This window comes from Struthio camelus, chromosome Z (assembly GCF_040807025.1).
Source record: "Struthio camelus isolate bStrCam1 chromosome Z, bStrCam1.hap1, whole genome shotgun sequence".
NCBI classification, from domain to species: Eukaryota; Metazoa; Chordata; class Aves; order Struthioniformes; family Struthionidae; genus Struthio; species Struthio camelus.
The window spans coordinates 24,563,076-24,589,634 of NC_090982.1; the positions used below are offsets into that span (position 1 = coordinate 24,563,076).

General features: G+C 38.9%; 1 protein-coding gene across 3 annotated transcripts in view; it reads right to left on the minus strand.

The window, feature by feature from the left end:
• Positions 1 to 26,559, minus strand: part of SLC24A2 (solute carrier family 24 member 2) — a 109,133-nt gene that overhangs the window by 39,050 nt on the left and 43,524 nt on the right. For all 3 annotated transcript variants that reach the window (XM_068927413.1, XM_068927414.1, XM_068927412.1), the window contains exons 3-4: positions 11,584 to 11,622; positions 10,406 to 10,514 (exon numbers count right to left, since the gene is read on the minus strand). In XM_068927413.1, the coding sequence (XP_068783514.1) occupies positions 10,406 to 10,514; positions 11,584 to 11,622 (148 nt within the window). The remainder of the gene's footprint in view (positions 1 to 10,405; positions 10,515 to 11,583; positions 11,623 to 26,559) is intronic.

Sequence of the window (26,559 nt, forward strand, 5' to 3'; positions counted from 1 at the left end):
TAGATTACTCATTACCTACTTCATCTATCTCATTTGGGACAGCCACAGGCCTCAGACTGCTGTGGGACTTATGTATTATCACTGCTGAATGCAGAGGTGAAAAAAAAATGTTACTTTAAAAGGCAAAAGATTTTTTCCCTAATGCCTGCAGGATAATCTAAATTATGCAAGCTATAATTCATTGTTGTAGCCCACATTTTTGCTTGTGAACTGTCAAGCTGCCAGCGTTCAAGCTGGCAGTTCTTGCAAAATGGAGGCTTTGCCATTGAGCTGCTGAAGAGACAATTGCAAGGGGCCTCTTCTGGATCTGAGTAATACAGTAAATATGAATATGCTTTTCAGAATTCTATTGTTTTAGATTATGCTGATGCTGGTGTTGCTTTATTAACACAGGTAAGAAAATAAAGGAAGTAATTTAAATGAAGATTATAAGGCAGATCTTTATGTTGAAACTTTTAGCTGACTTTTAGTTACTTGGCCAGCAGGCAGCACATTGGAGAAAAACAGACAACTTTAATAAAATTCTTATCAGGACAAAAGCACACCTACAATAAAAAACAGGGTAAGGACATACAATAAGAGAGAAGAGGAACAGAAGCTTGCAACTTAAAGATAAGATGAAAGGTGACCACATTTGTTTTTAGAGTCCAGAGCAACAAAGTCTCACATGTTTTTGTTGTAATTAGTTTACTGCAATTTTATTTAATTGGAATGTGAATAGAAACATAATCAAAAATGTATACAAATATACCAGTGGAGTTCTCGGCAGCTGAGGATAATAACAGCACCTTAAAGCAAGATATGCCTATTACTTCACTTTTAGTGCACCATGTAAAATAAGATTGAAAATCCACAGTTCTTACAGTCCATATAGTCCATCATATCTTCTTTGGTGCCAAAAGAAAGTTTGTCAGAGGATGCACAGGATTCTAATAGATATACTAGAGAGATTAAATGGTACAATTTTTTAGGAAGGTAGCTCAATGGCATCTTACTAAGATGCACAACCAGCAAAAAAGAAGAGACAAACTAATATTATGAGGCAGATCATAATTTTGATATTTTGGGTGATTAATTTTTTTTTTTAAAGACAAACATGAAGATGATCAGCATAATGCTTAACCTCTTCCTGATAGCTTTGTTTCCTTTTTATTTTCTTTCACTCATCTTTACACCACCTGCTTGCAAACTCTTGAAAACTAGTGCCATATATTCTCTGCAACATAATGACACCAAAGGATAGTTGATCTGTAATACAAGACTTGACCCTGTCTTGATCAAACAAAATTCCCACTGACATTGAAGAATTTACAGACATTTGTGAGAAAGGGAATGCCAGAATGCAGAACTGAAAACTTTGTCCTGTTGATGATACTGGGAGCGTTACCAGCACTTCTGATGGGGCTAGGATTTTGCCCAAGCTCTATGGAGCTGGACATGTGCAACTCCAATGGCAGGGAATGGCTGTTGATTATCAGCACATCTGATGAGAATAATGCAAGGGAAACGTATGTTCTTCTCACAGTCTAATCATAAAACCCACTCAACCTTTGGAGGATTAAGTTATCTGCCATATACAAACTGGCCGAAAATCTACCACTTCCAACCTCAACAGAACCTCCCTCCATAGATACTATTATTCACAGCTTTGTACAGGTTTATAATTTATTTGTATTCTTTACTGTTAAAAAGAAGTGGAACTTATTAAGCATGGAAATGCATAGTCAGGACAGCTGTACCCTGCCCTGGGATAATGCTTTTATTTAAATATTCATGTCTCCCTTTCACACTGAGCAGGGAAACCCAGGACGAATATGCTGCCTGAAGAACGGCATGTCACTAGAAAGCACCACGGAGATCTGAGGCATGAATTTTGCCTGAGGTGAGCAGCTTCAGTAGATTCTAGTTGAAGAATAAAACATGATGCGTAGAAATAAATTGTAGAGAAAACTAACATTTACCACAAAGCAACCCCAAAAAGTAAATTCCTAAATTTCAAAAGTAAATAAGAAAAAAACACCATGAAACCATAAACAACTTGTATTATGTAAATTTTACTACCTGCAAAGAGCAATTCTGATTTTGAAAGTGACCTGCAAAGAAACAATAGTGGGGCGTACACCTCTCTCTCCTTCTAAAATATTTCAAAGAAGGCTATAAAGATTTAGGAGTGCTCTCTCTCTCTCTTTTTTCCTTCAACTTGATTGCTCCTTTTCTTAGAAATTCATAGTAACTATCTGTAGAATTAGAGTCTCTTCACAACGTTGAAATGGTAATTTAATAAAAGTAGGGGAAAATCAAATTATTAGAAAAGAAAGAGAGAACTGTTCTTCAGTTTTTAAATAGTTAAAAATTCTGTCAGTGAAACTAGTAGAGTGTGCAGCCTTCTCCTGTCTACGTTTTGGAACCAGCTGATGGTAAATAGACCTGACACTTATTGTTGCAGACTTTGAGCGCAACACAAAAAACAGCTACATGTCATTGAGCTGTCCACTCTGAGAGAAATTTACACGGGTTTCTTTGTGCCCCGAGTTATGTATAATAAAAATACATCCAATTTTTGATACATATCATTACCTACAGATGAACTAGTTGGATAAAAGTCCCAAGCACTTTTGCACTATAGTCAAGGAAAGCAGAGCCACTGCCTTTAGGAAAATCAAGATCAGCATCCCAAAAATACGATGAGAATGAAGTGGTCCCTGCATGTAAGCTAAATAAACCCACTTGTTAAAATAATTCAGACCTCAAGTTTCTACTTGTTTGCTTTTAGATGTAAATTTACAATGCAAAGTTAGATAAATCAACTGAATCATAACATCATAACAAAATTATCTTTATTAGCTTAAAACGTCATTTCCTCTATGCCAGAAGTACACATCTTTGTGGACAGATCAAATTCCACAGCTGCTAAAGTGAGATTTATGTCCCCAGTGTTCTTCATGGAAGTTTGGAAATTCAGCTGCTATCATTTTTGGCTTTGAACTCCTTAGCAACATTCTGCAGTTCCCTGGGGAAACAGTGATTTTATTTGCTTCTTTCTCTACTTTCTGACAGATATTAATAGGGCTATCTAAAATACTATTCTGTCTATTTAAATAAGCCTGCTCTTAGTGGCACATAATCCCCATTTTCTGTGTTACTTATGCTGTGGCTTACTGAGACAGTGTGGGCAGTTCCACCTTCAGCCTATACATTCAGCTTGCTGTTGGAGATATCTGTGAAAGTATTCATCTCATCTACATCAAGCAAGCAATGAAGGTGCCTAAATTAGGAAAATAATTTCCCTGGGCTGTACCATAGTTAAAAGGTAAAGACAAGGCAAAGGAGGCCTCACTGGAGAGCTATCTTCATACTGGATTGAAATTCCAGAGGATGGAGATAAAGGGAAGACACTAGATAATAATACACAGCTATTAATTTGGGTGAGAGCCTGGCAGGGAGTCCCCAACTACTCTAGCAGGGATGTGCAACCGCTTCAGCCTTTGGCAGAAGAGAAAACAAGAAAGCTCCTGTTTTCCTGCTCAGAGGGCTATTTCTCACCGCTGGTCCAGAAGAGGAACCAAGAACTGTTATGAGTTGGGTTAGAAGAAGTGTTCAAGAAAGATGCTGAACTTCTTTGGGTGCCCACAGACACACCTCAAGGACACTCACAGATGAAGAATCCAGAGTACAGAAACATGCATAGTCATTTTTATTCATTTTGTCTAGATATCTCCTTGTGTTAGATAAAGTGCAGCTGTCGCTAGGAGACACGAAACAAATTATTTTTTAAGAATTAATTCTTTCACCTCTGGCATCGTGCTAGGAAGTGCACTGCAGTCCCGCAGCACCCGCATGCTGGAAGTGGGGAAATGGGAAATGCTCAGGCTGCCTGAGCAAGGCAGGAGCCGAGCGCCGCCTGAGGGCGGGCCGGAAGCTGAGCTGCCTGGCCTTACTTCTCCGAGGATATATGCATCAAACAAAGAACTTCAGCCAGAAAAGCTTCCTGAAGAGAGTGAGCCCAGACTTGTTGTTGCAGCTTAACCTAGGCCAAGGGAAGAATAAGAGCATAAGGGTTTCACAGTCTGAGATCCAGGACTGGGAGGCTGCTGGGTGATCAGTCCAAGGAAAGTTACCCGACCCCTGACAGGCAGTACTGGGGGTAAGCTGGCATTTTTCATGCCATCTCAGACAAGAACAGAAAGAGCAGCAAAAAACTAAGCGAAAAAGTTTGAGGTTAACTGAAAAGCTGAGAAATTCTTAAGATCAATAGCTAGGAATACAATAGGCTCTAGTAATTAATTATAAATTGCTACTGGGTCAAAAACTTTGAGAATTACAGCATTCTTTATTTTTCTGATAAATCATGAATGTAGGTTTCAGGGTTTTTTTCTGCCAGAGCAGTTAGAGTCAGTAGTGCATTTTTCCGCATTTAGTGAAGGAACTGACAGAATCGTCAGCTCAGCTTTATGTAACAGAAGGTTACATCTCTCACTGGTAACATGCACCATACTTATGTTTAAGAAAAAAAGCAAAGCAAATATGATAAATAACAACCTTTCTGCAGAAGTACTGCAAAAAGCTATCCCGTAATTTTACATTTTGGAGATAGAAGTAGAGAAAGCTATAGAAGAAAACTGACAGAGATGCGTAACTCTCACTGGGGACGGAGCCAGGGCAGAGATTTATATCATACTCATTTTCATGCAGAGGATTACATTTGCATACGAGTTATATCCTTGTCATGCTGGAGCAAGTGAGTCAACAGCTAGCTAAATCTTTCCCTTGCCAAGGAAGACATTTAGTTGGCCTGCAGTTCCGCACCAGTAGACTAATAGGCGGGATATGATAAGAAAATGGATGTGGAAATGATACGGAAAGGTCTGCAAGAAAATCAACGTAGCTTTAGGCTGTACCGATGTTCTGAATACCCACTTCAACTCTGGTATATTCTTCTTTCTGGAGAGTTTCTGTAGGAACTTCCAGGGAGGAAAATCTCCCTCTGCACTCCTGAAAGATGTACTCTTCTGAGGTGTAAGAGCAAGAGAGCCCCTGAACACAGAGAGTACCCAACCCTCCCCTAGAACTCTTTGTGGTGGATAGGCTGTATAACCTATAGCTTGTAGGGAAAAGGTAAGCTTTCTATACATGGAAGAATAGAGGAAAAAAAATCAGAAATGATTAGTGATTCCCACGATATGTTTAAATTCCCTGGATTTTGGATCGAGGCCTGGCCAATACACCAAGTCTAATGAGTCAACTCTTATTCACATGAGTAATGTTGGTATGAACAGTCCAGCTGACTACTCAGTGAATAAAGGATTGCAAGACCAGCACTTAAGCAGAAGCAAATTTGGCACAGGATTTCCTGGAGATTAATGACTGGCCGGGAGTAGATGACAGCCTGATGCACAGGCAGTCTTAATCCTCAGGAAATGATCTGCATCAAGGTCATTATTTCTGTATTAAGATGCAAGCAAACAAAAACCCAATGCCATTTGGATATTTATATTTTTAATGAATGATGAGGTTTCAATTGCATTGTAAATTTCACTTCCAGCTAGTGAATATCCTACACATTCACCAGCTAGAGTGGCTGAGCCCTTCCTTATCTTAGACGCTTTAAGTAGACTGAGATTTCAAAGAGCAGAAGCCTTCCTTGTCTAGGACTCCTAAATCCATAGCATCGCTGCACACCTTCCTGAATCCCAAGCGCTACATATCCATTGACTCCCACTGAAGAGCTCAGATGTTATTTATCTATCAGTGATGAGGAGAAGCACACTGCGAGGCCACTGCTCTGAAAGAGTTCACAAGCTGGCTTTCGCAGAACAGGCACAAGCCAGAGTAAAAGCAAATTTGTGGGGAAGGGGGAAAGGAAGGAAAGGTTCACAAAAGTGAAATCATATATCGTTGTGGCTCTGCTTCTCTACGTTTTGTAGAAAGTAAAAACTTCTTAAAGTTATTTTTCACTCATTTCATACTCTCCTATTTATAACCAAGTGCATTTTTAAGAGGCTGTCAGCTGAAGCAGAGGTTGATCATGACTTGACAAATACAGTATTCAGGAGTAAATAACCTGAGGTAGTTTATTAGAAATACAATACATGTTAATGTAAAAATAAGACCTTATCAGTCAAACTAACCATTAGTAGCAACAGAGCCTGTTTATATAGTCTATAATGCTTACGCTACCACTAAGAGGACTTAGATGGGACTTCTTTTCTGCAAGCTTTGCAAAGCCCTTACAAATCCAAACAGCAAAGCTCTTTATCCTTTTCTGCCTCTGTTTCCCTTGCAATTATTTAACAGAATGCAATAGTGAGCTTTATTACTGATGTAAACAGAAAGAAAGGCTGGATATTCCAGCAACAGGACAACAACTAGAAATTTTCATTTGAATGGCAATAGTTCATCTGGAAGCTGTGAAGAGCCAGACAGAGCTCCCAGACTTCATGAGCAGAAAATGTTTTTCCAGAGATTAAACATCTGGTTCTTTTGGCTGTGCTGACTGCAGGGCTTGTGGTGTCCATCTGGGAACTACTCTGGCGGCCTGACCCAGCAGGCTGAAAGAGGAGCGCAAGCGCTGAGGAAGCCATCCGGGGGGGAATGGATGACATCAGGTGATGAGTGGCATGAGGGATGAGAAAAAAGGGCAAGGCAAATAATAACAAAACGGGAGAAGAAAAAGCGTGTAGGAAGGAAAAGGGAATGGCAGAGGACAGGAAGGAGTGCAGAAGGAAAATGCTTTAGTGTAGGGGATGCAAGTACCCACGTATGTGTAAATCTTGCTTTAGACCTCCCACACTTTTCTCTTTTGGGAATGGCACTCCACAGTGTTTTCATATATTCTTCCATGGCTGCAAATCTGACAAATACAAGTAACGACATAATTTTTTGACCTAATGACTTTAAGTCTTCATCTGATAGAAATATTGAGGGGATCTCGGCTGGCTGAAACGGGAAGGAAAAATGCTCTGCACCTCTTCTTGCTCTTCCTTTTAGTCTGATTCATACTCGCTTTAAATAAGGCAGAAGAAATCCTTTCACCTCATATATTGTGCACCAGGTCCATCATCTTTTACTACACAAGTGCAACAGGTCTCGTTTCTTTGGTTTATACAAAACTCAAAACAAACATGAATCATTTGTTTATTTCTTCATTATGCCTGTGTCTTGTGGTGAGAAAGGGCATGTGAAACGGAGAGAGTCATGTGGACTAAACATCAGTTGTACATTTGTCTATTATTACAGGCGACCCTTCGCAATTCTATTTCCTCAAGAATTATGTTCTCCTATAGAACAATGATGATTATTCTCCTGTAGAACAAAGAACTGTATATCTCAAGAGCTTCTGACAAATACTGCCCATTTTCCTTTAAATCTTAGCAATGAAATGCTATAGGCTTAAAAATGACTTAGCATGGTAAAGGTCTGTTAAAATTCAAAACCCGTTGACTGTTTGGTATTATTTATCCATGGGAAGACTAAAATGCAAGAATATTGTGAGCGTTTGGCAAGTTAAATTCATAAAGAGCGAAAAAGATAATCAATATTGTATGCAGCAGGTGCTCATAACAATTACTACATATATTTTTTACTTAAATATAAGACTAAAGTCCTGTATTGGATGCTTTTGTAATATAAAGTATGCGTATTAACATAACGTCATCCAAATTTGCTAACTATTATTTCCCACCTCAGACAGCCAGAGTATTTTTATCAATAGTCAAAGTCCTTTTAAGCAGGTTTGCAAAATTATCAAAATATGGATAATGAATTTGGTCACTCAAAACATCTGAATCTCAAGAAACACCACAAGTGTTCAGTGGAGATATGCAATGCTCCCTGTTTCTGCTCTCTAAACTGCCTGCAATGCAAAAGATCTTGAAAGCCAAAGCTGCCTACAAATGAGGTGCTGCTTAAGAAGGTGATAATGACCTTAATGTATTTCAGAAAAGTGGACAGATGTCTTTCACATGCTTCTCCTATATAGTGGTTAATGTAGCTGGATATATTTATAAAAAAACGAAGTCCATGTTGTACCTACAAAAATATCTGTCAAACTATATTCCTGTACTGGCACTTTTGTGCTTTGATAAATTACAATTTCGAATTTTGTGAAGCAGTGGAAATTTGAAATATTATCTCTTTCGATATTAGTATCAACTTAGATGTCTGCACAAACACGTGGCCATTTTTTGCTGCCTTCCTAGCTATTTCTATATGTAAGCTGCACATTAAATTGCAATATTTGCAGCAAATGTAATTATATAGAGGCTTAGACTATTTTTGCCATTGTAAATTTTTACTCACTGTATTAGTTTTAATGAAACATAAAGGGGGCTACTGCCTTGTACTCAATTATTAAGGCCACTAGATTAGAAAGTCTAACTATTGAAGAATATTAATACCAAGACAAGCCTAAGGGTTTGGGAAAAAAAGAAAAAGAAAGAAAAAAGGAAAAAGAAAGAAAAATATTCTGAGCACGGAAACCCTAAAGAAAACTTTCTGAAGCCATTTAAATAAGATTTATCCATTGTAGCCATCCCTGTGCTGGGCTCCTGCATCTCCTAAGTCAGACTCCAGATTTCAAAACCCTTTTTTACTGTGGCTCTCATACAGGTTGGATCCTCTGGATCACACTATATGGTACAGGCTTGCTACGGGGGAAAAGCAATGGAAAAGGGTCTGGATACGGAACAAGCTATGCGTGCCAAACAAGGGAAGGAAGCTTGAGCAGCAGAGACATACATAATACTTGAGAGCTGATCTTATTTCTGAACTTTTTTAAAGTCCAAACTGAACTCCAGTCAAAATTTCTAGCTTCCTTTCGGTCTTCCATCTGTCATTTATGTTTTCTCTCTGATAATGGGCTCTTCCCAAACTCCTTCTGTTCTGTTGTCTTCAAAAATTATTTGATGGAACCCATTTACCTCTTCAGGTTGGAATTTTTGTTAGCATTAGCACTTACTGCAGTTTGAGATACAACAGATGCATCTGCGGCCCAAAAGCTTTGCTCTAAGGGGAGAGAGGAGTGCAAGGGTTTACCGTAAAAAACTATAATTTACAAGCTGGGCAGGAAGTCTGTTAGTCTTCTAGCAGAGCAAAAAGCCTGACTAAGCAGGTGGATAAAGAAGAGACCTAATAGGAAAGGGTGCAGCAGTAAGACAGCCTGTTCACCTGCTATAAATCATATATATCCTCTTAAGCGATGCAAATAAAGGAAGTCAAAGGTACAGCTGCAATAAATTTCTTACTAACAAGAAATTTTTAATTCCCCTTCTTAACACTCATGGGAATAGATAGGGCAGAATCTGTTGGTGATGCCACCCTAAGGATGGCAACAGACTTAGGCTGTGTGTAGTACAGCATTAATGAGAGAGATGCAAGAACTCAAGTTTTCTTGTGGCAACAGTACAGTGCAGCAGACCGCAATGAGGTGCTAAAACTGCTCTTGTGTTGACCCAACGGGCACCGGGCACTGGCACCAGCTTTTTGACATGAAAATGGCAAAGTAGATGTGCCTTGTCCAAGAGACACAGAGCAATTTTAAAATTAGCGTACAACCTCGCAATGAGAAACATAAAGCAACTTACATGCAAAAAGGTGCTACATAAACTTTGTAACTACTGGAGGCTGAAAGTTCTCCCTGACAGTAGTGTTTTAGGTCACTTCAGGCCCTTGTAGTTCTTTCACAGATGCAATTTCCAAACACAGTTACTACTACAGCAAAAAAAGTCCCGTAGAAACACATTCACCAAACACAGACTTGGGCATGAACTTTTTTGGAAGTCTACCAGAAGCTGATATTCAAATTACCCCACAGCAGACCAAAGCAATTAAGTCTTCCTTCTAAATTACGTCTTTGAGCACAAAGAATACAAATTATACTACACTTGGATAAAGCAAATAAAATGTCAGCATGCATATTCGAGGAGCAATGTTTGTTGCATTGTCTCTAAGCTCGGTGTTTATCTACTCAAAGTCAAACCAGCAGAGATTCATCCTTCTTTATACCCCACATGACAAATTACTTACTGGTTTGGCTTTTTTCTGATGTACTAAAATCAAAATTAGGAAAGAAAATAAAAACTCTGTGAAATTACAGAAGTACATGAGGATAGAATTTTCATAATTTTTACATTCATGCTGAAACCGACAGTGGAAAGAAACAATAGTTAAGACACATATCTGTTTCAGTTAGTACCACAGTGAACACATTTCTTAAGTTGCAAGTCTTGGCGGGAGCATATACACCACACCACGGCACTGCAAAATTCTCTCAGCAAATTCAAACACACCTAGAAAGGACTGGTGAAAGTAACAGAAATGTAAAAAACGTTGCCACAGGGAGAAGGAAAAAGAAAGGTATTTCTTTGCTTTTGCAACAGAAAATAATAATAATAAAAAAAAGAAATACCTTCAGCAAGTGGGTCAAGTGTGTGAATCATGAGCTGAAAGATGCTGTTCCTCATTAGGCTGTTGTGGAGAGATGCAGAGCTTCCTCCCCGCTGGAGCCGTGGCTTTGTCTAAGTAGAAAAAGAAGGGAAAGAATTAAAGCTTTTTATGGAAACAGATCTGAAACACTATGAATTAATCTCACCACACAGTGAAACATTTTCAGTCATCACCTACAGCAGAGCATGTTAAACTATATCCTGTATTAAGCATTGTCATGTGTAAATCCAGTTTCTCCGGAGAGGATGGATCATCAGATTAATCATTAGTCTACCAGGGCTCAGGAAAAGAGCAGGAAAAGAAACGTCCAGCTCCATGAAAGCTTTCAAAATATAAAGAAAATAAAATCCTCATACTTGCATCAGGAAGAATTCATAATTTGCTTCTTCATAGAACCTTGTGGTTGAGCCCCTGAAGTAAGTCCTCTTTTGAAGTGCCTCCGTGTCTTGCGGACTTATCAAAATGATGGAAGATTTTGATCACTTAAAGACCAAAAGGTTCTCTTTTTAATGGCAAAACCCTTAAGCTCAGTCAGAGTATAACATATGCCTCACTTTGATTCAATACATTAAATATTGATTGCAAAATCAGAGCGCTGGAGTGGTAAGGCAGTACGGTCACCCGCAGTACTGGAGCTAACATACAAGCACCTTTCACAGGTTTTGAGGACTTTAAACATACGGGTGAGGTTCTTTTCCCCATGTCATTGTCTAGTATGATAACTGATGTATTGAATATAACCTAGAGAATAAAACTGCTTTGTAGATGGCAGTCTACTCTTTCAAATAAAAAGAGATAATCAGAGTGAACAGACTGTTGACTAATGATTCCCTATATCTAATTATGGTGGGGGAGGGGACCTAAACACAAAGGAAGTATTTTTTTGTAATGAAAATATTTACAGGGCAGATACATTGGTCTTCGGTGTCATTCAAAGATTAGATGAGAAATGACAGAAACTGAGAGAATTATTTCGCTACTTTGACATTGGAAAAAATATTTAAACTCAGTAGCAGCGCAGGAGGGGAAAAGGAAAGTCCAATAACTCAGAAAAATACCGACTTGTGGCAGAGCAAAGTAGTTTGTCTCACCCACCCTCTTCAGAAATAAATGCTCAGACATATACTAATCGCTGCCTACCGTCAGTGTCTGGTCATCCTTGTCTCCAGCATTAGGTGACTGCATGAACGGGAAAAAGAAGAAAAAAAAGTGTCAGACGCACAGAACGGGGAGGCAGTAAAACACCATATACACGTGCACTGATTTTATGAGTGCTGATGTGATAGGTTTTTGAACCGTTTGACTTAAAGCCTCCTAGAGATTAAGTTAATCACTGTGAATTCGCATGGAAATGTTGTAGGAGTCTTTTATTCGTGTCTATTTCTTGGGCAGCCAATGTCATAATCTCAAGGCCTAGCGCTCAGCAGCTGGGCGACAGGTCACGATGCTCACTTCTTGCAAACACGCAGGAATGGAAACTTCCGGTAGGTCAAACCATTTGTCAGAGTGATAACTAAAGAACAAAATGCAGGACTGGCCAATCGTTTAATAAAATCCTAAGAAGGAATAATATTATTATTTGCAGGAAGGGACTACGCATTGAAATGAAAGTTAGTTGCCTCAATCTCTAACCACTCCCAACAAAAAGCCATTCAGCCTCAATTAGTAGGAATAGTTAAAGGCAGACCCCATAACGTGTTACGCTGTCATACAGGAGAATAAGATTGTGGACGGATTTTAAAGGCAATTTTAAAAGCTCTTCAAAGTAAGTGATATATCTCAGAGGTGTTCCACCTCCCTAGGACAAGAGCAGCAGGGCAGAGACATCCCCAGGACACAGTTCTGAGGAACAGGATGGTTCTCTCTTAAAACAGGCCAGCGTGAAATTTTATATCTGCTTTGTAGTTCTGCATTTTGCTTTTATATTTAATAGAATTAACATTAATATGGTGTGTTTAATGGGCACCCAGAACTTCTGCCACCACAGAATTATGTTTCCATAACGTTTTGAAAGTTTTATGATAAAGTCATGCTATTTTTCGGTCACACCACTTGGCCCCAAGAAAGGAGGTTAACACCATAAACGTGCAAAATCAGGAACTGCAGTAAACAAGTTCTAATTAAAACATGACACAGAGCAAACTCTAGCTGTCTCACACTCATTCTTACTTGCTAATAATCCCTTCTGCACAAGCTGGCGTACGAACCATTTCCTACACACGGAGGCTTTTGTTGGGTGCATCACTCAGAGCAACAGATGACGCACATACTTTGGAATGAGCTACCCAGTGCAGTGAAACACGGACTTCAGACACACATCAACGTTAAGTGTCAGGGCACGCCTTCTAGAGTTAATGAATTTAACCTTGCAGGTGAAATGGAAGACAAGTAACAATGAGTAAACACTGATACTGGAAAAGACTAGCTGTGTTCCGTAATAAATAAAAGAAAAACCAGAACTAAACACTGTGCTGAAAATGTGAATATCAACTTGAAGAAGAGATAGACTTGAAGAAGAAAAAAGGCCTTTGGTCGGATAAAGAAACTACCTGACACCTCTGAAATGATATTGAAGAGGTGTGCGAACTGGTTGGAAGAAAGTATGAGTTTTATGAACCTATCATGGAAAGAACTTTTAACAGAGTGGAAAGAAAAAGAAATAAAAAGAAAATACAAACTCTATGTTTTAAAATGTAATTAAAAGAGTGAATGTATCTTCATTCTTTGCATTTCCCTAATTTATAAATACTACACATACAGACGCTCTTTCAGATTCAAATCCATACAGAGACTTGCACATGCATGCTTTAGTTGTGCATACTTTGAAGGATCCTCACGGGAGGGCAAACTTATTTTGCAGCCAAATTAACCAAAAGGCAATAGGGACAGTACAAGCTATTTTTGTTTTTAGAGAAGCTATTTTGTTCTCACAGCAGAGTCCTGAAGTTCAGTGCTATAGTCACATAAGCAAAGTTTCTGACACATGGAAGAGAACTGAGTTTTTAATATGAATTATGAAAATTATTATTGGGGACTTCGAATTTATGGAGGTAGGAAATTCATTTAATTTGAATATGGAAAAAAAGGTCTAAGCATAGATAAGAATATATTACAGGTAAATATTGGTCATTTATTCAAAAAACAAATAGATAAGGAGCAGCACTTTACAGCCAAGCAGAACTGAGAGCGTTCAGCAACTCTCAAAAATATCAAGCATACTGTAGGCTTAATGTGGAGGCATACCTGAAAAACATTCAAGTTAAAGGTAACATTGCCCTTCACTTGAAATAGAACTGAAGGAGGCTTAGTGAATGTATAAAAATAACTAAATGATCAATTGTATCATATAATTACATTTGCACAAGATAACTGTGATATAAAAAGAAAGAATAATGAAATACATTGTGCATATACACTAAGGAAATAAACAAAAAGTGAAAAATACATCTAAAATAAATGATTTTATTCTTCCTAACAGTACAGAACGGGATATAACGCTGTGAAATTGGTTTTTTGATTGTTTTTTCCACATGTGATCAATAATGCAGATGTTCCTGAGCTTAACCTGCTAGTCAAGTTACATCCTAGCAGATATGTTCAAGACTGGAATAGAAATACGTCTCCACAGTTTTAAAAACAGGAGTGCAAACAATGGCTCCCCATTTTGGAGATATTAATTAGAAATAATGTCTGGATTATCACGTGGATTAACAATAATAATGCCTTAGAACAGTATTTTAAATTTGGCAGTGGAAAATTCAGTGGCATTGTTGCTGCTTACTTTCTGTATTTGAGGGTATTTTATCCTTATTAGGATGGCACGTTAAGCTATTTTCCTATTGTTTACAGGGAGTTTTGCATTTAGATATATCAAAGCAGAGTATTCTCAAAGTACTGCATTTCCCTTGCAGAAATATGTATTAGTCAGACATTTTACAAAACTGTTTTAGAAAATATTAAATATTTAGTATTAATTAAAAGTTCTTCAAATTTGATATTAATTTAATATTAATATTTAATTTATGACAAAAGCTAGCCTCAAGTTAAAATGGTTTTATGTCTTTATGCTGACTGTGAATACTGTATTTTTGGATATATTGAACAGTGATTTCTTTTTATTAGAAGACATACTTTCTATAGAGGTAAGTTACCTCTTAAATCACGGTAACCATTGAACATCATTTCCCTCATGACAAGAAAGAGATGGAAATTCAATGTAACCTGTGCATTAGATATTTTCCTGCAAGGGAGTAGTAGTGGAAAAACACTTAACCTTTTTCAATTTCCTCTTATAACGTCTCTAAAGTCATCAATTTATTACAGTCATGCAAAATGAATGCAGTGAATTCCAATACACTTTCTTATTCAAAAGTATCTAAGATACCACCTCTCATTACGCTTCTGTTGGAATTATAAAGAGATTAATCATTAAATAGTTTAATAGATTTTTAGAGAAGTCACTGAAATATTTGTTGGCTCTCCTGTATGTCCTGATACTACTTATATTTCATTCATCCTCCTATCCATTTCAGTGATCGCGTCTTCAAGTTTGCTCTGCCTGTGCTAAAAGCCTTAAACCATTTTATTTCAGCAAAAATCCAAACCAAGTCTACGTGCTATGAAGAAATGATCTTTGGTATACTTTTCACACATCCGTTTTCTCCCTGGCATAAGTCCATTATTGACTAAACCTGATATCTTCCTTTCCAATGCTTTTATCTTCTGAACTCTAGAAAGCTAAACTCCCATCTGTGAAAGTGCCATAAATAGCTTCCCCATACAACAATGCTCAACAATGTCTGATATGACAATGCTCTGCAAAGATACTACATTTGATCACTGATGAGTGTAACTGAACTGAATTTTTCAAATGACTTCCATTATACCTTGTCATACAATGCTGACATAAAGAAATTGGTTCAAAGTACATAAATACTTGGAAACATTTCTTCAGAGGTGCAAAATAATATCCTTCCCACCTTCTTGTGTAACCAATTACGGCTAAATAGACGGTGTTCCTAAACAGCATCCGCTGTTAACACTAATGTCCACAGTGTTCTTTACAGTCTTGAATTGTTGCAAGTGTAAGAAAGATTTTCCCGTTTTCTTTTTCTTCTAAAAAAAGCATTATTTATCTATGAATGACATGATCACTGAAAATATATGAAATAAAAAGCTTCTGTAACCCATGAACAGGAGCTTTCTTTTTCCCTAAAGTTCTTTACAGCCAAAGTTTTAAAGAACATTGAAACTGCAGGAAAAATTTACTAAGAGCTAAATGACCAAGTATGTTATCAGGACTTTAACAGTTCTGCCCAGTCTTAGAAAGTGTTTAATGTTTGACAATGGTTTGGGAGTTCCTATTCTTGAGAAATAGGCTGCTTAAAGTAATTTATGCAAGTGATGATGCCTCTCTAATTACGCAGTGGATCTATCCTGCTTTTCTTTAAAACACAGAATTCTACAAATAATTTCATGGCAGTTAAACGAGGACCAGAATCAAAAGCTCTAAACGTGTGATAAGGAATATTAATATATGTTAACAAAAGATGGCTCGTAACCTCAGTTATTCATGAGATTACACCATACTGTATCCCAAAACCAGAATCAAATAGCTGCCTAGTGGCAGCTCTAGTAGTTCCAGCTCTAGTTTACCAGTTCCCATTTTAGTCTTAGTAGTAGTGCTCTGTAGCCTGCAACAATCACCTGACTGTACTACCCAACCCCTTCTCCTAACATAAGAAAGTAGGCTTTTGACTTCAGTTTCATCTGCACCAGAAAAGTGTCAAACAACAGCAGGCAATAACATAACTAGATTTCAACATCCTTTCTAAACCGTGGGTTTTCTTCTGTTTCCTGCTTGCTACATCTTTCCCAACAATAACAACTAAAAAGCTTCTTTTTTTTTTTTGAATAAGCCTTTATGGGAATAGTGAAAGTTCATGATGTTCAGTGGTTGGCAGAGCGTGGTCCTGAATGCAATATGGTGTCTCTAATTACTTGCAGAATACAAGCCCAGAAGGGGTTTCTCTAAATTGTCTCAGGCATGTTTTTTTTGGAGAAGGGCTTCTGTGAATCTCTCTTATGCTTTTTTTTTTTCAAAAGTAGGATCTTGACTCTGCAGTTTTATACCTTTCAGAGAGTCATTGCCCGTCAGTCTTCAAATAAAGTATAGGCAGTAGTTTTCTTGGTGCACTGGACTCCTCAACCTTTCCAAGACACTTAAGGAGGTTGGGTTTTTTTTGGTAGGATGAATTGCAGAAAAATGAGATGCATTTCAAAGGCAGCCAGTGAAGTCAGTCTAGCTGACTTAATAGGAGCTGGATCATTTTTAAAATGCAGTCTCCCGGGGTATGCTAATAATGTACTTGGAATAGTACTGTCACGTATTTCTTTGAAATTATGTGCAAAGCTACCTTAATGCATAACTAGAATCCAAAGCAACAAACTCAGCTGGAAACATTTCAGAAACAAACCTAATCAGCTCAGAGAGGGAAAAAAATGAAATAAGCTATTCTTTTGCCTGGTTCTCTTAATTTGAACATCTTTGTGTTTTACCAGATCAGAATTCATCAGGCCTCCTTTGCACATATGCTGAGCCACAGACCAAACCCAGAGGTAGTGTCAGTTATCACAACAGTTTTTAACTTGATCCTCCAGCAGCTATATTTTGGCTGCTGGTAGGAGTCTAAGGATATATCCACATTGCTATAAAAAGTACCATAGTAGCCCTGGCACATACCTACACGCTGTCTTGAAAACTGCCAGCACAAGCAATAATAATCATGACAGCTTGGGGGCACAGGCTTAGCATGGTTTAGTATTACGGCGTCCTCGTGGTCTCAATGTCCTCAGACTAAAATTCTTCTGGATATTCCTGAAAACAAAAGTTCATCATCACCACCAAAGTCCGTGGAAGGTCTGTCACGTGCTGCAATGGGGCCAGCACAGCTTTCACACTGAGCGTGAAGTTTCTTTTCAGCCTGGTCCCTAAGTCCTTTTTAAAGAAAGGCTGCCAGTGGCAACAGGGGAATACTTCCACGTTTAAGCTGTGGTAAACTGATCATGGGGATGTTAAGCTACATATTTGCTGCTTAGTAGATCACTTACTAACTCTGACCTGTGACTTAAGATCGAGACAGAACCTTGGATTTTATTTAAAACAGAGGGAAGTTTCCAAACGAGTAAAAAGTTTTACTAAGCACAAAAAAAAATCCATTTTCCTGTTCCTGCCTTCTTCCCTCCTTTTGTCTTTCTCCATTCCAAAAGTGAAATAAAACAGGAGTTCCACCAAGAGAAGTTGGCTCCTGTATCATTGGAGAAAATGAACATGATTCACAAGAACCATAGCCAGAACTAAACTGAGGTTGTAAGCGCGCTTTACTCACCAAAATGAAGAATTTGTTAAATTAAGCTTGAACTTTCACTGACTTTGAGCTGCATGATCAAATTGTGATACCTGGCAGCACTTACAGCTACCTGTGTACATGCATTTAGTGTGAAAGTTTCAGCTCTGGGCAAAGCAGAATGGGTTGTTTATTCAGATCAGTTGCTTCTTTTATGCTAGTCTGTTCATGCAGTTACCCAATGTGCATACACATAGTGAATCCTCATAAATGTCCTGAAATAATGCATCTCAGCTGATTTGAGCACTGACAAATGGATGGTTTAGGGAACTGGATGTTAAATCACAGGCTAATTTTAGGTCAACTGATTTAAGTCCAGATTTTCATGCACACCATTACAGGAAAATGGTATGTATCCTCCGTCAGCCAGTAGGACCATGCGCTATTTAGTTATCAGCATATGTGAGAAAGTCAGAGTCTGCCCCATGTCTCTTACCTTCTCTGAACTTATTTGAAATCAAGTGTCTTTGGCTTAGAACAGTGAGGCAATAGCTCAAGCTTAAAGATTTGATGAGTTTTTAATCACCTTAATGTCAGAAGTAATCATGCAGTTTAAGCTGTCATCCTACCTTTCTTTCAAGCTAATGCAATGTAGTAATCTCTCTCCTATTTTTTAAATTATATAAATTGACACATTAGTTCTGTATGTCTGTGTAACTCTCTCAGGGGAAAGGAAAGAATTTTTCAAAAAAAGAAAAAGTAATTAAGTACTTGTAGCAGTCAGTAGATACTCATGTAAACAAATCATTTGCACACAGGGGATAATTTAAGTACCTCATTGTGAATTTATACGGTAGCTTTAAATACCTGGACTTACAATGTTTAATATGCTGCTGCTTCATCAGTAATGTTGCATGGGAAAGCATTATTAAATATTCCAAAATTAAGCCCCTCAAATTTAAGAAATGCCTAAATTAAAATCACCTATGAAATAAACTGCAAATTTGGGTAGAGGCTGGGAAGGTTTTCAGCTGAACTCAGACTGCACCGTACAAACTACTGGCAGGAAACGCCTGTTCCTTGCTTCTTACAACTCAGTCCAACCTGAATGGTTTACTGAGAAGCCAGTGAAAAAAGCATTCCCTAGGACTCTTGCCTGCCTAAATATACAAATGATCTTCTACAGATTATGGTGGCTTTAGAGCTTGCCTTAAAAATAGTCACAATAATTCCCATAGAGGAAAGCGTTTGACAAATTTTAGTGCTTGCTGATGCTCTGATGAGTTGTGATGACTGAATAAATCTCTGTGCTGCAAGTGGGCTGTACACTGCAGAGGATTCACCACAAGGGCGCAAGTGCTGCGTTTCACCACTTTTCTAACACCCTGGAGATCCTGAAGGAGATGGGGATCTACAGCTGTGGTGGAAGAGTAATTCTGGGAGGATGAAAATGTAATCTAATGTGACAGGAGCATATAAAATAATGAATAATACTCAGAAAGCCAGCTGAGCGCTGCTATAAGTTATTATTTCCTGTAATCTCAGAACAAGGGGGCATTCAATAAAAGGTAAAAGGCGAGGCACTTCAAATAAGACAAAGTGAAAGCTTTGGCACGCTGTACCTATCCTGTGGGACTACTTTTTCCATGGTACAGTAATAACATTGACAGTGTTCTGCCTCACGCGTTTTAAAAAAAGAGGGAGCAGGGAGAAAGGAAAGCATCACTGAAGTAGTCAGCACGCTAAGGTACAAATGTTTCCAACAGTGGCACTTCTTTAAAAAGGAAAATCCTTATAATCCTTGGAAAACCATCAGTTTTAGCCAGTGGGGTTCTGGTCCTCAGTTTTACATGAGCCTGATAAGCAAAATCTAGTGGATGGTTTTGCTTCTGTTCCTCCATTTCCCCGTCTGTAAACTAGGAATATAGACCCTATTTGTAAAAAAAAATTCATACTGATGAAGATGGCTATTTGGCTTGGCGGCAGGTTGCTGGCTAAGACTTCCTTCTCTTCAGAAATTAACTGTGTTCTTTTTTCCCATCTTTAGGATTTGCATTTTGTGGCAATAAGCCACCAAACAGCACTTCTCTGAGATTAGCACCTTCAACAGCTATAAGTGAAAGATAAAAACATACCTCTCGCAATGCTTTATTACTTAACAAATATCAGAGACATTTTATTTTTTGACTGCTTGTGTCCCTGACAGCTCTGAGGTTATAGCTTTACAAGACTATATGAAAACCAGTGCAGTCAAAGCCTACAAAACGCTGTTATACTTTTTATGCCGAGTAAGATGTTTGACTGGTTCTTCAATATTGTAAAAGAAAAACAGAGGAAGATGAGTTGCTTTTCTTTAATTCACCCATTATATTACACTTTCTTGGTTTCAAAATAGGAAACTGCACATTAAGTCTGAAGCAAAGCAAAGCATTGCTGAAACTAAATACCCTGATTTTGCTTATCTGACTCAACCGCATTTCAGGCTCACCATCTTTATAACTCACATTGAATTGCATTTGCCTCCATATTCCCCCTTCAGAAAACCATTTTCAGCTTTTTTCAGCATTGCTTCCTAGGTCTCTCTGATCACCTGAAACATGCAAAAGTCATCCAAGATTTTGTCTTGTACCTGGTCAGAGTTTAAGAAATGGTAAAGAGAAAAAGAGTCGATAAGAAATAGAAAGGAAATGTCGCAGAATGACTTACAGATGAAACCTCAGCACTGTACTGCCAACAAGCCTGCTAGAGTTGTGGGCAGAAAAGCAAGTCCAAATTTTCAAAGTTCACCTGCAGCCATTAAGCAGAATAAACCAGTGTTTTCTTACAATAAGTTAACGATAAGTGAAGAAAAAAATAGCACATCAGCTTCTGCCTTACTCTGATCCTTTTTGCCTTTTAACTATTTTTCAACAATGTTCTGCTTTGCATTAAGATGAAAGAGAAGAGGTGCAGCCCTGAAGTGAGGAAACCTCCGTGAACTGGGGACCACCAGGCACGTATTCCAGAGGATTTACCAAACGGACCTGCCAGGTTACTTTTAACTCCTTAGGAGTCAGAAGCTGAAACTGAGGCAGAGTGAGCTGAACGGCACTGTTTCCAAATACAGTTAAACGTGAAGAACTTAAATCAGACCTCCTCCAATTTGGATCTTCATTTGGACACTTCAGTTGGACAGTTATGTCCTCTGTGACACAGCAAAGGACAGAGAGCAAGCCAGCCTTCACGTGCACCTTCCTTCATCAGCCTGCTGTCCTGCGGTGCCCTTCACACTGCTGGTCTGTCTTTGCAGTTACGAGCCAAACCCTGCAGGTAACCCTCAGCCATGCGCAACGCAGAAGCGGTGGCTCTGCTGCCAGCCGCTGTGACTTGCGAAGCCTTGTCCTCCCGGCACAGCTTCCTAATATTTAACATAACACTACTGCTCAAAGGAGAATTACCTTTTTGACAGTTGAGAATAAGGCCTAACGGGTAGCAGACGCTCAGGAGTTAGGCAGGACTGAATCATGGCCATGTGTAGTAAGAGACCATAGTTAAGAGCGAGCATGAAATGGTTCATGGAGAGGTGCTGAAGGTGGTAACTTAAGCTGCTAGCACCCTAATTCAGCTCTGCGTGCCATCTCTCTGCTTCCCATTTGCAGCATGAGGATAGGGGCATTTCTTTACCTCCAAGCTGCTGGATGAGCTCCACTGCAATCATGAGATTTCTCAGCAATATCATCGTGAACAAAAGTAAAAACTTGCAATCTGCAGGGTTTTTTTTATCAGAAAGAAAAACTGATAGTAAACCCATTCATCTTTTCTGTAATCCCATTCTATTACAAAGAACAGATAAAGTCTGCTTTCTCTGAGCACTGCAATAGTCCCAAGCAGGAGACACGACTCCCAGCGGTAAGCCTCCTTTTAGTCAACAGCTGCTCCCCAAATGCTCGGTCTCCCTCTACCTTTTTCTCTTACATTTTTTTCACTCAGGACCTCTACTTGCTTGGCCATGTCTCAGATTTACTTGTTCTCCTTTCTCTTCGATCTCTTTTGCAGTCAGATCACACCATATCTGTGGAAAACCTGACCACCATTATGAACCTTTGTTCCCAGGGCTGACACCCCTCTGTCTGAGGTGGAAGCTCCTATTGTTTCAGCTCCCTGATTCCATAAAGAGGTGTAATCACAATTATTTGTGACTACAGAGGCCAGCGCTGTTATACTGCACCAGTTTCAATACTGCATAATTCCACACACAGGCTGTTTTCAGTGTAAGAGGCACAAGAAATGAAACTATCAGGAGAGCTGTATAAAACAAATTATGCACTTCTTGTGTCATGTGAAGTCACCCTGATAGGGAAGGTGTGAAAACTAGACTTGGACTTGCATCATGATGCCACAGAAAAATACACTAGCAGTAAATTCTATTAAAACAAAAAAGAATGCTCTTGAGCCTCAGTATAAACATGCAAATTATATGCCGATGATTTAATAATCAAACTCTGATTTCTGTGGCTAGGTTCTAGGCTGGCACGTCTTTGGCTAGAATCACATCCCAATGTTTTAATGTAAATCCCTGTGTTTTCAGGTAATGTACATACTCCCGGACTTACCAAAGTCTAGTTGTTCCAGAAGGGAATACCCTAGTTAGTTAAGAGAAACTCTTCACTGTGCAAGGTTAACCGTGCAGAGAAAACTGTAAGATAACTAGCCAGAAATCATTATGTTTTATGCAGTCTTAAGACGTCTGGAAGTAAGTCATAAACTAGTTTTTGGTTATACAGAAAATTCCTATTGCTATAAATATATACATTTGACTCTGCATGTAAAAACATTAACAAACAATGCACACATGATTTTCTTCACAATCCTCATTTGAACTCTGGACAGCAATATCTGTCAGCCTAATTTGGTAGGAATCACAGTCCTCTCACGTGAGAGTTTGTGAGGCTCCAGTCAAGATTTGATGAATTCATGTCACGTCTTGTTACACAGTGCTCCTAAACATGATGTTTTATGTTAATCAGCTTTTGTGTTAAGAACGCTGATTAAGGGAGTCAGATACTTGATTCTTAGGATGTGTCACTTTCCCATTTTTAAAACAGTACGCAGCTAGAATGAGAGAAAAAGCAAATTAAAAGTCCCTTAGTGTCTCTGCTTCATATTCGTTTTACTGGCAGTCTTACTGCAGAGACCTCTGTGCATATATGTTTTTAAAATGCTTTAAAAACAGCATTCCTCCAGTCTTGCTGTGGATGCCCATGGAAATATCTGAAGGTTGCTTTTTATTTTTATTTTTTGATGACTCTGAATTACATCTGATATGCTTATTAAATGGGAAAGAATTGCTAAGGCTGTTACGGACCCTTCCCTGACAATAGCATTCCATTTCCATAGCTGAACTCCCTTATACATATATAATCATATATACCTCTCATACCAGTCACGTTATTCAATATTCTAGTCAAAATTAAGAAGGTCAGGTAAAACCAAAATCTTAACATAAATGAAGAAATAACAAGCATGGGGGATTTTGCTATGGAAAACCTCCGACAAATCAAAACAGCAGAAAAAACTGGCTCTAATTCTGATTTGACACCACTGGGAACCAGTTGCATGGGATTAGCACAAAGCTAAGGGAAATGAAAGCAGGATCTGGTGGAGCATGCTGGAAGGGACATGATGTTCCTTCCACAGCGCGCTGGAGCAAGGTGTCACTCTCAGAACTCGTTGCGTACGCAGCAAGATACAGTGGAAATAAAGGATGTTCTCTGTAATATGTATGTTTTCTGCCCTTGGGGCTCTACCAGCAGACAATACTTGCTCAGCAGACCAAAGGATAACTGAAGCATCAGCTACCATACGCTATATAATAAAACACTGCCTCCTTCTCTAGAAGTCACTGGCCACTGACTAAACTGTGGTTTTACCTAGGCTTGTCCTTAGAAGATGCTCCTGGGCCACCCCTTCTCCCAGTCCCTGCTTCACAAGGGCTTTTTCAGACACAGTGCCAGGATCTTCCTCCACCCTGCTCCTTCCCAGGACTTTTCCAGCTCAAACTGGAGACCGACACTGTGACTTGCCAGATGGAAACAGTCTGAGCTCTTGCTGTAATTCGCAGTCTCCGATCCCAGCCGCACAATACAGCACGGGGGCTCTAGGATCTGTCTGCTTACTCAGACCAGGTCCGACTGGGTTGGGGATCGGGAGACGTCAGTTGCGCTAACAGGATCAACTGCCAGAATATTTTTAGAAAAAAGCATTTAAGTAACTTTACGTGCCATCTATGGGAGTCAGATTGACTTTAACAGCAATAGCCATTAAAAAAAGAATACGTGTTTCAAATGGCCTTCTCACGCTGTGGCAAATGAGGGTCGGCAGGGCGGTCGTTTCCGTTTCTCCAAGCGAAGGGGCTGCAGCCCCCTCTGCCCGCCGGGCCCCGCGAGCTGCACCCCCAGGCGCTTTACGCAACAGGGAGCAGGCACACGCGGCTCAGCCACCCTCCGCGCCTGACGCCGCTTTCACTCCCGGCCTCCGCCGCGTTCAGGCAAGCAAGGACAACGCTATAAACGACTCACTGAGCTCATTAAAGGATGGCAAAGCAGGAACTGTAACAGGATGCCAGCCCTTCCGTGCCTCATTTCTCACGGAGAGCTCGCTCAGATTGGTAATAAACAAGAGCTGCTCCTGTCCGCTGGATTAATGGTGCCATCTGTGAAGCAAGGACTGCAGGATCGATCCAGTTTATGGTAGATTTTTTTCCATTAAGGACATCTATTGCAACAGTGTCTGGCAGTCTTTTAGGCATAGTCACAGAGAAGCAAAGTACCGATTTGTGTGGGGACAGAGTGGTCCCTTCCCCAGAGACCTGGACCCTGCAGCCAGGACGGGCAACTTTTTGCACAGCCTCTGGGGAAACCAGTCTCCAGACTCTGTCCTGCAGAAGAGCAGAGGATTTCCATTCCTCTGACAGAAATAAGTTAAGTAACATGACTATACAAGTACTTACAACTGCACCAACACGAAAAAGGCTCATCCTTCAAATTAGACCAGAGGGAATCACTAGAAATCTCTGCTGAAAGCAAATCAAGAGATACAAAAATAAAGAGACAAAAAAGCTGCCAAAACAGAAGTTACAAATTTCTATTGGCATGGAGAAAGCAAACATTCTCCCCACGGAGGCAGAGGTAGCTATTCTCTAATCTACCCTCTTATTAAACAAGGACATAGCCTGACAGCCTGATGATTTCATCTGAAAAAGCTTTTATTTTCTACCCAAGAAAATGCAATGGACACAGTTGCAGACTGAATTCTAACCAATAATTTTTTTTGGAAATAATTTTAATTTATATTTTATACCTCTCAGAAACATGTGCCAGAAATCTTCCAGACAAATGTAGATATGTTGGCTAAACATTTACAACCATGACTTGAGAGGGAGAATTAACCCAGACATTAATTCTGGGAGTGCATCTTTTTGTATGAAAACCATAGTGACCATGAAATATTCTTAGAACAAGTTAACCGTGTATTCCTGGACCATGAAAGAATTCCCAAGAATTTTTGCTCTTATTCCTCTATGATCAAAGTACAGGAAAAAATAAATAAATAGAAAGACCCTGCATCCACCATACTAACAAATAATTCAATATTCAATACTTCAAAGGCCTGGAAGCAGTAATGTCCAAAACAAACAAAAATCACTTGCTTATGCTAAAAGGAAGAAACCTACTACTCTTTCAAAAGAAGCCAGGTTGCACGTGGCGTTGTGAAACAGTGTGATGTGCCAATTTGGATTCTGCTTACACAGAAAGATAACTTTCTTCACCCTCATCACTGCCATACGAATTTCCTATAATGATAGCTTGTTTACTGTTAAATTGAAACAAAGTAATTTAAAGCCTTTGCAGCAAATTTTTCATTACCATTTTTCATTTATTTCCTTCTACTGGGAATTGTAACACTATGTTGCCTAATTATTTCAGGCATTTTTTCTCTCGTAATGTGAACTTCTGAACAGAAGGGAGAATTAGAATTGGCTCTGCACTTTGCTGTCTGTTCCCTTCATTCATTAGTGGAAGAGAAGTCTGACTCCGTGATTTAAAGTCTACCATTTTCTCTTTGTTGAAGATAAAAAAGTATTTTATCTGTTAGATCATTTATTTCCTCTAAAGCAGCCTAAGTTATCACTTACACAAAACGATGCCTTGAGTATCTAATTCATATAAAGCTTTCTGATTCCAGAAGGAAACTAAAACCATAAAGAAGGATCTCATTTTCATTTATAAAATGCTATTTTCAATTTTTCCCTTGCAAAGATAGCCTTGGAAACACAGACTAACATAAGCCACTCACTAGGATAAAATCAAGTAAGTTTCATTTTTGCATTAAAAAGCTGATAACAGTGGTCTGGTAACATACAAAAGCTAGTCTAGCCTGGACTGAGAAGTGAACCTTCATCTTACACATATATCCCATACATTCTGCATTTTCTCTTGGAAGAAAGCCCTTCCCTAATAATTTATCTTCTCCCATGCACCCTTGCAAGCTTTCAGGAATGGCTGCACCAAATTCAAGGACTCCTTACAAAAAATGTCAGACATAGAAGGCATTGGTTCCTTCAGAGCTGCGGTTTCTTACTTTCTTCTTAGTGACACTTCAACTTTAAGTACTGGGTGACTCATTCCTGCAAATGAGTTCTGAATAGATAAGAACTTTTTTATGTCTTTTTAAAGTCATCTTAAACTAATTATAATTTTATGATCTTAAACACACATTATCCCATTTAACC